General features: G+C 40.9%; 1 protein-coding gene across 2 annotated transcripts in view; it reads left to right on the top strand.

Moving 5' to 3' along the window:
• NID1 (nidogen 1) overlaps nucleotides 1-12,107 on the top strand; it is a 50,523-nt gene that overhangs the window by 22,921 nt on the left and 15,495 nt on the right. For both annotated transcript variants that reach the window (XM_076334158.1, XM_076334159.1), the window contains 3 exons: nucleotides 69-191; nucleotides 10,822-11,046; nucleotides 11,700-11,872. In XM_076334158.1, coding sequence (XP_076190273.1) covers nucleotides 69-191; nucleotides 10,822-11,046; nucleotides 11,700-11,872 — 521 coding nt within the window. The remainder of the gene's footprint in view (nucleotides 1-68; nucleotides 192-10,821; nucleotides 11,047-11,699; nucleotides 11,873-12,107) is intronic.

The following is a 12,107-nucleotide window of genomic DNA, read 5'->3' as shown; positions in this document are numbered from 1 at the left end:
TTTAATTCATCACCCTGATTTGTCCATCAGGAGGAACAGTTGTCTGAGATTGATCTTTTCTTTTACAGATGTAGATGAATGTCAAGAGGGCCACTGTCATCCAGATGCTTTCTGCTACAACACTCCTGGGTCCTTCAGCTGCCAGTGTAAGGCAGGTTATCGTGGGGATGGTTTCCGGTGTGTGTTAGGAGGTAAAATTTTATAGTTCTTGAAAGTTGGACCAGAAATATAATTTGGGAATTGGAGGGTATATGTTAATTTGGTTCCTCTCTGGAACAAATTGTGTATTGTCTTATTGGGGTCTTTATTCTTTCTCAAATCTTTCAAGTTTTGAACTTCACCAAGCTTGTGTCAAAATCTGTATCTTGACTTTTATCACTTTTCCATAATATCCTACTCAATGTCCCATTTTATGTTTTGTTTGTTCTGTCCCCTGTAGTTCTCAGCCCCAAGTTGATACTATCTTTTGAAGTTGCCTTATGTAAAAGTTTGACCACAGACTGATTTGTTTTGCATACACAGTAGTCGCTTACCGTAAAACATCTGGAACCATTGGCGATGTAAATGAAATGCAACAATTACAGGAGAAAAGTGAAGGATGAGACAAAAGTACCTGCACTGTTGTCTTCAGTGGGATCTAGATGCCCACATGCCACGTACAGCCAGCAAGAGTCCAGAAAGGCTAACTCCAGTTTTTAACTAGCACTTAGTTGTTTCTGTATTTATCCAGCTTGTTCTCTACTTAGCAGAAAGTTCTTGACCCTCCCACGCTTCTGTTCTTGCATTGTAGTTTGGGCCTTGAAGTATAAAACTCCTGATCTAGAAGGTACGCTTAAAAAAAGAAAGTAAGGAACACTGAGGCACAAAGTAGCATTGTTACGGTTACTTTAATTCAGAAGTGTGGCAAACCTATGGGACAGTACTCAGGTTTTGCAGAATGGTGAATGCTTTCATCCAGGAAATGAACCCTGACTTCTGAGTATATTCAAACCCAATTCTCCTGCCTCTAAGATTCTTGCTGTTGAGCAAAAGACCCTGCACCTGTCAACAAACTGAAACTCAAACTGTGCAGCCAGGAGTAAGAAAGGCGTAGGGCCAAAGGGAAAGAAAGCAAGAAGCAGTATGACTGAGGAGGGAGGCGGTCTTTACAATTCAGCTTCTGCACTGTGGTCTTAATGATGTCCAAAGTATTTGATAATTCAAAATTGAGATTTTTGGGGTTTTTTAATAGTGGATGTGCTGTTTTAGAAGTGATTGTCTGCATGGCACAATATTACTACCTGGTGCGTTGCTGAAACTTAGTATTTTCTTTTGCCACTATATTCCCTAATTCTGGAGTTCTGACTTTTTTTTTGCCCAACTGGATACTCATGTCTTAAAAATAAAAAGGCAAAGGATTGTTCATAGGAAAGGCATAAAAAAATCACAAGGTTGTTTCTGGTTTTACATCATATTTACATGACTCTTCATGTGCTCAACAACACGTGTTACATCAAATCACCCAGCGCTTGTAGACTTTTCTATCATAGGTAAATTGTAGGAGGTTTTGCACTGTTTAATTCTGAAGCTCTTGCTTTTGCCACTTTGTCAGTCTTTCAATATTATTTTTAACTAACTTTTCATGCGTGAATACCCATGTGTATTTTCATTTTAATGCCAGATGAATGAAAAACGACCTAGTGTTTCTGACCTGTGTCAAAATACTTAGCTAACCAACCAGCTGATAAAACCAGGATTATTCCTCCTAGAGGAGAAACTTGATGTGAATAACTTGAAGCAAAATCAAACCTGAAAGCTTCCAGTTCTTCAGGCAGAATTGTAGAGGCAGAAATAATGCTTTCATGTCTGGCACATCCCCTTTGTAGCTGAAACATGTGGTTTGGTAGACTAATACTTGATTCAACCAATTAACTTTATTACCAGGGCACAGTTAACTTCCTCTGAGTATATGTGATAGCATATTTAAGTGGTTTTTTTTGTTGATAACAACACCTTTTCACATGCAGTGGTTGGTCTGTCTACTAAGCTGCTAAGCACAGTGTACTATTTTGTAGTAGTTTTATGTTACTTTTTGCTGCTTATCCTGTACACTTCTTGATTTTTTCCATACCTAACACAATTGTATCTTGAATGAGGATCTTTCCATGTCACAGCTTTAATGGTAGTAAAAAAATATTTTGGAGAGTTTTGTCGTATCTACTGTTTCAGTGGGTGGGGATCTGTCAGGTTTTGTTAGTCTTCATATATGCCCCTCTGATTTTTTTTTTTTTTGGTGTTTTGTACTACCAGTAGAAGACACGCTTTAGAAACACTTGTGTCAATTGGTTCTGCTCATTAAATGTTCTGAGCAGAAAAAATCTGTGTAGATAAGAAGTCTCACTTTCGCTGAATCCTGACTGAAGTACAGAGTATCCGTATTGCTCGGCTAGTCTGCCACAATGGCAGTGTTTACAACAAACTTAGCTACTCCTCCCTTCTTAGAGTTAATAGAACAATAGCTGCCCTGGGGATGTCGTCTGTTGCTAAAGCTTTAGTACTTTTAAAATGGATATATCCAAGAGTTAATCATTGCCAGGAGATAGAATCAATATATACTTTCTGAAGCCTAGCAAAAAGCAGTTTAGTTTACTTTAGCACCCAATTTGTAAAGTAGGTTGCTTCAGAATGGAGATTCCACATGAGGCTGTATTGTATTCGGCTGTAATTAGAGACCATTTCTTCCCCATTTTACCCACTAAGGTTTTGATCTAATTAGCCTCAGTCAAGTCACTGAAGTCTTTCCTGGTTGTTACTAGCATGGAAAGTTTTTTCGGCCGAATACTCAGTTGTTTTAGCTGTACCCTTTTCCAATCCACGTGTACAATTGCTTGCTTGTTTGGTGTCTGTTTATTATATGAAACCTACTGCTGAACGGCAACTCTTGAAACAAGTAGACTAACAAGTAAAATGGATTTGAGTCACACACAAGAGAATGTCTGTAGGAGTGAACCAGCAGGTTAATGAAAGAGTTAATGATGCTGGAATGTCCCACTGCTCACAGCTATTAAGAAAGTCTGTACTTCATTATTTCCTCACGCTTCATTTTTCCATTTCAAAAAACCAGATGTCTGAGTGTTTCTACCCCTGCAGACCCTAGACACTGTTTACTAAACAGAAACAAATCTAGATTCTTGGAACTAGGAGTCTGACTGTTAAGAGCCGTTCGCTGGTCCTCTGAATCTGTTTCACATGAGAAATGCACTTAACAGGGCAACACTGTAAGTGAAGGATTACAAAGGAAAATGAAAGGACAAAGGGAAGTGTATTCTGTTTTGGGTTTTTTCCTCTTCTTTTTTTGGCAATGCCTGAGAACAGCAATTAAAAATGTCAGTATAACTCCTTGTGATATGTGGGGAATGAAGTGACCCTCATAGGAAATTAAAAAGTACTCTGATTACATACTGATTCTGGACACAATTTTAAATCATTTCTGTCTTTAGCTTGTGAATGAAAACCTGTTTGAGTAGTTATATCAGATCTTTAAAAATTTTTTGAATGCTGTTACGTTCTAATTGCAGAACTAATTGAATTTGGTGTAGTGCATCAGACTGTAATCCCCCCTGCAAAATGGAAGGGAAGAAGTCCCATACATCTCTGCTTCTCATTCTGTTTTCTCAGCCTCCATCTTTTTTTTTTTTTTTTTTTGAAAAGTCCATAAATCATTTTCTGCAGTGCTGCTGCAAGAGCTTTCCTTTATGACCAAAAAAGACTTTGAATGTGAATGTTTGTATATGGCTTTAGAGTTTTTTTCCCCCATTCTGTTTGTTTCTTCACTTATGTGGGAAATGTGTACATGTATGTTTTTCACCTGGCCCACTTGCCATATTCATGCTATTTCCATTTCATTTTTTTCAAGTTCCATGATATATTTCAGTGACTTTTAAATTCCAGATTACTACAGGTAGTTTATGAAAAAACTGAAAAAAAAAATGTTCAAAACATTAAATACAAATTTATTTTTCTGAGGAAGGGTAAATAAACATTTAGCTTGAGTTCAGGATGCACTGTTCTATGTATCTAGTCTGACTTGTGTGTACTGTGGTCCATGGAACATAAATTCTTTCAGGCCTTTGATCTCTATTCTGCACTACAGCTTCTCTCTTAGGAGCTCTTTTCTCTACACTGGTTCAGTTTTTCACTATCCTTTTGAACTGTGGTTACCAGAGCTGCACCCAGTATTCCTTGAATCATCTCCCCATCCAACATTGCTTCACTATACCTGTGCGGTGTTCTTTGTGTATATGCTGAATTCTTATTTCTACCCCATCACAATCTCTTCAGCACTGAGCTGGGTGCTGGCAGCTTATCTGCTTGCAGTTATCTGCTGATTGATAGCTTTTTTTGGTTGTGGTTTCCAAGATAAGTCTATCTTTAGAGGCTGGTCTACACAGCGTATTCCAAGAAGTGTAACTTTCCATTTGACTGTGTGAACCCACTTGTTGATTTTAATGAGCTCAGTTTACCTAGTGATGAGGTCCTGTCCTCATGTTTTGTGGCCTATTTCTCTTCCACAAATGATGCAACCTATGGCTGCAATCTATGGTTGTATATTTTCCTCTGGAATCCTAATGAAGCAATTACATTTCTTAATCAGGAAATTTAAAACCAAGACTAAAGTAATATGGGAACTTACTAGAAATACCACTATTTTGTGACATTTGTCCGCTGACTCAGGTGATTTTTCAGTTTTTAATCATTTATCAAATTAAGGTAGCCCACAGTATGGTGCTTTGTTTCAAAAGTGATACTGTCCTGCGGGCATAAGTAGAGTGCCATAGGGAAACGCAAAGCTATTAGGTCAGTGTGTTACCTTTATCAGCCAAGCATCAACTGCATCAAAAAGCAGTGAGAACGGATTTTTACTCAATTTTTTAACAAATGCTAATCAGTAATGTTTAAACATAGATACTGAAAAATACTGAAACTTGGTCCTGCTGTTAATAAAAGGCTGTTGCCACCCCCACTTTCCTGCATCACTGAAGATTACCCGGGTCTTGCTCTTACTGTTTGTTTCACCTCTGGCAGTATGAACTGACCCTAGTGTATACCATTTTTCTCATCATTGACGTGATCATTTGGCTTAGCTTTCAAATGTGAGTTTCAAGAATGGTAAGAACCTCTGAAAATCAGGGCTGCTAACCCCTGGATGCGGAGCCTTGAAATAGGCATGAGTTGTTTTCCATTCGCTACGATCAGGTATAGTAGTAGGTGTAACACACCATTACGCCAGGTAAGCATTACTTGTTCTTAGCTCTACCTGTTTCAGTTAATGGAAGTTTTCTTCATGCCAGTCAAGAGATCAGAGAACTCTCCTAATGTTAATCGTTCTGTATCTTTGAAGAGTCTTGACTGGATGAAATATTATTGTATTTATATTAAAGGAAGAGCACTAAAACCCCCTCATTTAGGTTGCTGTACTGAAGGAAAGGAAAGTTACTCTCCATAACGTTTGTGTCTGGAAGCTGGCTTACAAAGTAGCCCTTGTACTGCCTAAATATGTGCCAATTCTTGCTATATGTTTGCCTAACTTGTGCTGTTAGCTCATCAAGGCAGGGAATGTGCTTTTTTTACTGTGTCAATCTCATCTTTCAAACTCTGTCATAGCTAGCCTCATTTCAGACAGTTAATTAATGCAATTTAAAGCTTGCAAAATCAGAGCATCTTCTCTTAAGCACACTGAGTAAAATGTATAACTGTATAAGCAGACTATTTATCCCAACCAGCTGTCATCAGCATCTGTGACTATTGTGCCTTCGTTGCTGCATAGGCTACAACACTGGACTGGGATTCAGCTCACTTTTCTTTAGGTGTCTCTAAACTGTAAGCATAGTAATCCTGCTCATGATTCAGAGATGAGGAGAGAAAAAATACAGTATGGATTCCAAGTGCCTGGTTTGGACTGTCATAACCAGTATAGGGGCTTGCTTTGGTTTGTAAATTTTAGTATTGGCTAAATTCATGTTAGTGAGTTGAAATGAGTTTAATGTTGAAAGACAGGTTGAAATTATTGAGTCAGCACAGATGAACATGGAAATATCGGTTTTATTTCTTTTCAGAATGTTTCTTTAACATTAATTACTTATCGCACTTGACACTGTTAAAAAAGTTTATCACAAATATTAGAGACTTTCAGGAGCACAGAAGCAGTAAAATACATAGTTATTCCTAAAAAGGAGTGGCAATAGAATCATAGAATGGTTTGGGTTGGAAGGGACCTTTAAAGGTCATCTAGTCCAACCCCCCTGCCGTGGGCAGGGACTTCTTCAACTAGAGCAGGTTGCTCAGAGCCCCGTCCAACCTGACCTTGAATGTTTCCAGGGATGGGGCATCCACCACCTCTCTGGGCAACCTGTGCCAGTGTTTCACCACCCTCAGCACAAAAAAATTTCTTCCTTATATCTAGTCTAAATCTACCCCCCTTGAGTTTAGAGCAATTCCCTCTTGTCCTGTTGCAACAGGCCCTGCTAAAAAGTTTGCCACCATCTTTTTTATAAGCCCCCTTTAAGTACTGATAGGCTGCAATAAGGTCTCCCCAGAGCCTTCTCTTCTCCAGGCTGAACAACCCCAACTCTCTCAGCCTTTCTTCATAGGAGAGGTGTTCCACCCCCCTGATCATTTTCGTGGCCCTCTTCTGGACCCGCTCCAACAGGTCCGTGTCTTTCTGATGCTGAAGGCTCCAGAGCTGGACGCAGTACTCCAGGTGGGGTCTCGCCAGAGCAGAGTAGAGGGGCAGAATCGCCTCCCTCGACCTGCTGGCCACGCTTCTTTGGATGCAGCCCAGGATACGATTGGCCTTCTGGGCTGCGAGCGCACATTGCTGGCTCCTGTCCAGCTTTTCACCCACCAGTACCCCCAAGTCCTTCTCGGCAGGGCTGCTCTCAATCCCTTCATCCCCCAGCCTGTACTGATACCGGGGCTTGTCCCGACCCACGTGCAGGACCTTGCACTTGGCCTTGTTAAACCTCATGAGGTTCACACAGGCCCACTTCTCGAGCTTGTCCAGGTCCCTCTGGATGGCATCCCGTCCCTCTGGCGTGTCAACCGCACCACTCGGCTTGGTGTCATCTGCAAACTTGCTGAGGGTGCACTCCCACTGTCTATGTCATTGATGAAGATATTAAATAGTACCAGCCCCAATACGGACCCCTGCGGGACTCCACTCGTCACCAGTCTCCATCTGGACATTGAGCCATTGACCACTACCCTCTGGATGTGACCATCCAACCAATTCCTCACCCACCGGACAGTCCACCCATCCAATCCATACCTCTCCAATTTAGAGAGAAGGATGTTGTGGGGGACGGTGTCAAAGGCCTTACAGAGGTCCAGATAGATGACATCTGTAGCCCTTCCCGTGTCTACTGATGTAGTCACTCCATCATAGAAGGCCACTAGGTTGGTCAGGCAGGACTTGCCCTTGGTGAAGCCATGCTGGCTGTCTCGAATCACCTCCCTGTCCTCCATGTGCCTTAGCATAGCTTGCAGGAGGATCTGTTCCATGATCATGCCAGGCCCAGAGGTGAGACTGACTGGCCTGTAGTTCCCCGGGTCTTCCTTTTTTCCCTTTTTAAAAATGGGGGTTATGTTTCCCCTTTTCCGTTCAGTGGTAACTTCTCTGGACTGCCACGACTTCTCAAATATGATGGATAGTGGCTTAGCAACTTCATCCACCAGTTCCTTCAGGACCCGTGGATGGATCTCATCGGGTCCCATGGACTTGTGCACCTTCAGGTGCCTTAGATGGTCTCCAACCTGATGTTCTCCCACAGTGGGTGGCTATTCATTCTCCCAGTCCCCACCTTTGCCTTCTGCGGCTTGGGCGGTGACACTCGAGCACTTGCCAGTGAAGACTGAGGCAAAAAAGTCATTGAGTACCTCCGCCTTCTCCATGTCCCGGGTAACCAGGTCTCCCGTTTTGTTCTGGAGAGGGCCCACATTTTTCCTCGTCTTCCTTTTATCCCTGACGTACCTATAGAATCTTTTCTTGTTGCTCTTGACATCCCTGGCCAGATTTAATTCTGTCAGGGCTTTAGCTTTCCTAACCTGATCCCTGGCTGCTCGGACAATGTCTCTGTATTCCTCCCAGGCTACCTGTCCTTGCTTCCACCCTCTGTAGGCTTCCTTTTTGTGTTTGAGTTTGTCCAGGAGCTCCTTGTTCATCCATGCAGGCCTCCTGGTGTTTTTGCTGGACTTCCTCTTTGTTGGGATGCATCGCTCCTGAGCTTGAAGGAGGTGATCCTTGATTACCCAGCTTTCTTGGGCCCCTCTTCCCTCCAGGGCTTTGTCCCATGGCACTCTACCAAGCACATCCCTGAAGAGGCTATACCCTCTTAATATACCCTGCGTGTATGTGTGTATATATATATATATATATATAATAATATATATATAAAATATATATATATACACCCTATATATACCCTAATATACCCTTTATAAATATAGGGTATTTGACATCTTTTTACGGAACTGAAAAATCAGTGTTAATAGGATTTTTTAGAAAGAACAAATCATATTCTCTGCCTTCTAGAAACTGAGTACTAATTTTGAAAATTAATTTGTTTGACTAGTCTCTTGAATTTAGTGGGGCTAATTGCATAAGCAGGCCATTTGTGAGATTGGTCTTGATCATTGCAATATAAGTACTCTTCAAAAATTCCATCAGTATTCCTGTATAAAATCTGCAGATATAAATGTGAACATTGTCTTGAAATTAGAACAGACGTTGGTATTTCAAGTTACCAATAATACTAATATATTTTATGTGTAACAACTGGTCCTATCTGGGAGTGTATGCACACTCCTTTGTATAATTCATATTTGCTAAATCATTTTCATAAAGTTGATCTAGTCTATTGATTTAAAAAATTGTAAGCTGTTGGATATTCTCTAATTCGGGGATTTTCAGATGGGAAGGAAAAACAACCAGCTTCTACATTTGTTTTTATATCCCACTGAGGAGGAGTTAATAGTGTCTCTCAAAGATGACATGAATGCAATGAAGATTTTGTTCTGCAATGAACAAAAGCAGGGTGGGTCAGTTTACCAATATTCTGTATTCCCCCTCTTTTCTCTCATGAGCGGTGCATATAATTAGAGCTTAAAAAAATAAGTGTGGCAAAACTATCCAGTTACTGGAATCAACATTTCTTTTACCTGCATATTGCATAGTGCATTGAATACATGCAAATTAAATTTGAGACAGATAATGGAGGCTTTCCTTCAACGTCTGGTTTTGTAGGTTGATTCAAGGCTCTCCACCACCCACAGTAAAGCTGATGCCAAATATTTCAGTTGTTTAGAGAGAGCTGTTCTCCAGACATTTATATTTCTTTAATTGTGTCCAGGTGCATGAAACTTGTCCAAAGCTTTTGCTTGCATAACTGGTTTAAATAATAATAAAAAAACTACCCTTCTTTTTTGTATTTGTGTGATTTACACCACAGTAGTCTATGGGCACATGGGATTAGCTTTTTGCTCAGCTGGGCTGGGTCTAGTCTGAGCCACACATAGCTAATGCTGTCCACCAGGCAGTGTAAAACCAAGGAAGGAATAAATGGAAGAGTAATGTTCAAGCCTCTTCAGCAGGCAGTTTGTGGTATTTCTAACTGTCTGTAGAAATCATTGACAGGAAAAAGATACTCCCCCATAACTAGAGCTCTTTCTCTCCCAGTGCACAGAACCCTTCAGGAGTCTCAAGTGTAAGGTAAAACTAAGCCAGATTTCTTTGTCTAGAGAAGGAAAAAGATTATTTTTATTGTATTCTTTTAATTTCATTATGTTGTTTGTCATGTAGAAGGATATATTGATCCAGATGACATTCCCTATTGCATGACAGATAATACCATAAAAAGATGTATATTTTAGTCCAGACTGTTTTGTAAAATTGAAACCAAAAGAACCGAATCCCTGAATCTCCTGATAATCTGAAAAAGTTAGTCTTTCCTCTGTAATCACTACAGTAATACATATGCGTATGTATTACTGTATTGCATATGTACATATGCGTATGTATTATATTGCATCATATACATATGATGCACATATGTAGCCATTGTGCATCATATGTTTCTCTGCGTACGTAGTAGTATTCCTGTTTTCTGTATAGCCTTACTTATGCACTTTACCAAGGACTGGACAATCTGTCCCTGCAATTCCTTTCTTAGGTCCAAAAGTATCAAATGACTGCTCAAACTTTATAATCGAACTCTAAAAACCTAATATACATCAAAGCCATGAGTTGTTTCACTTCCTAGGTTCTGTGGAGAGCTCAGCATCTGCCTCGTGTTGTGGTTTTCCCTCTGGCTCTGAAGGGAAACTCGACTTCTAGCATTACAAAAAAACCTTTATCCACTGTATGGCCTGGGTAATTAGTCACATTTTGAGGCCCATGGATAATTGCCAAATGAGTAGACATCGGGTTTGCAAGTCGGACAGAATGTTCTTGCTAATGTGCCTCAAGGAGAAAGGCAGACAGTGTTTTCCAGCTTCTGTTTATGACCCTTCAATGTAGGAAGCTGCAGGGGGGCTGTTTGTCCTGTTTTAAACTAGACAATGGAAGATAAAAGGATGTAAGTTTAAGGCAAACGTGTCACATTTACATAGGGCAGACTGTTCCTGAAGGTGCACTGGAGGCATATGCCTTCAAGGTTTGTAACAGTGCTGTGTTCCTCCAGCAGTAAGAATACTTGCGTTGTAAGTGGTCAGCACACATTAACTGTTAATGGAACATAATAATTAGTTAAAACAGAAGTATTCACTGGTCTGTATTTTTTTTCCCAGAAGCTGAAAAGACCAAATGCCAGCGTGAACGAGAAGTAGCTCTTGGAAGTGGAGGCACTTTCTTCCCAAGGGAGATAAGAGTTGGTCACTTCATTCCCCAGTGTGATGAGCATGGGCATTACCTACCCACTCAGTGCCATTCTAGCAGTGGATATTGTTGGTGCGTGGATAGGGACGGAAATGAGATTGATGGCACCAGAAGTGGCCCAGGAGTTCGACCACCGTGTAAGTGGCTGAAGCACTTGTTTCTTGTGGGTGTCTCTCCACCCAAGTGCACCGTCTCCCAAATGTGGGGCTTAGTCATGCCCCTGAGATACAGCGCTGACTTGGAGCAACGCAGGTCTTTGCTGTCCCGGTGATGATATGCCTCGTGCTGCAGCCCTTTGGTAACTCCAGCATACACTTTTCCTTCAGCCAGGGCCTCTGGACAACTGTGGTGAGCCTCTGAGTAAGATGGTTTTCTAACTTCCTCCCTGCCGTGAAACTGTGAGAGGCCCCTATAGTTTCTGCCCTCTGGGAGCTGTGGCAAAACTGAATGTGTGGTAACTGACTGTTGCCTCAGGAAATAAAGGATGTTCCTTCCTACATCTTCCTCACTTCAGCTGCAAAATAAGATAGGCTTTTCTAAACTTTTGAAGGAAAGGGCAATTACAGAGCTGAACATGAAAAGACCTATTATGTCAATTGCTCCTTCTCTGTCAGCCAAGGGGAAAAAATTCAGAAGCTTTCTGCATCTGATTATAGTTATTAGTGTCTGCTTATAGGGCTGTTTCCTTCTAAGAAGTCTGACTGTAATTGTGCCTCTGCAAATAACAAGGAGCCTTGTAGTGCTGTACACGCTAATTTTTTCCCCATCTGTTTCCTTCTCTATGAACAAGGTCTGAGCACAGCTGCTCCTCCTGTTGTTATTGGGCCCTCTGTTCGACCAGATACAGTACCTCTGCCGCCAGGAACGCACTTGCTCTTTGCCCAAAGTGGCAAAATTGAGCATGTTCCATTAGAGGGAAACAACATGAAGAAAAATGGTGCAAAAGCACTCTTGCATATTCCAGTAAGTGACCTACTATACTAAATCTATGTGTTTTAGAAGACTTGTGTCAAAGATGAGAGTGTTTGTTTATGTAATTTGATAATTTAAGTTCCAAACTCAATTTTTACTCTTGATTAAGATTTCAGTATCCCATCACTTTGTCACTGAAAATTCCTGACCTGACTAGTCAAAAAGCCTAAAACTGAGCTATAGAAAAAAATGACTTGCCTTTAAAGAATAGCTCATAAGACAAAAA

This window comes from Aptenodytes patagonicus, chromosome 3 (genome assembly GCF_965638725.1).
Source record: "Aptenodytes patagonicus chromosome 3, bAptPat1.pri.cur, whole genome shotgun sequence".
In the NCBI taxonomy this organism is placed as follows: domain Eukaryota; kingdom Metazoa; phylum Chordata; class Aves; order Sphenisciformes; family Spheniscidae; genus Aptenodytes; species Aptenodytes patagonicus.
The sequence above is the reverse complement of the archived record's forward strand: the minus strand, read 5'-3'. Positions and strand labels throughout refer to the sequence as shown.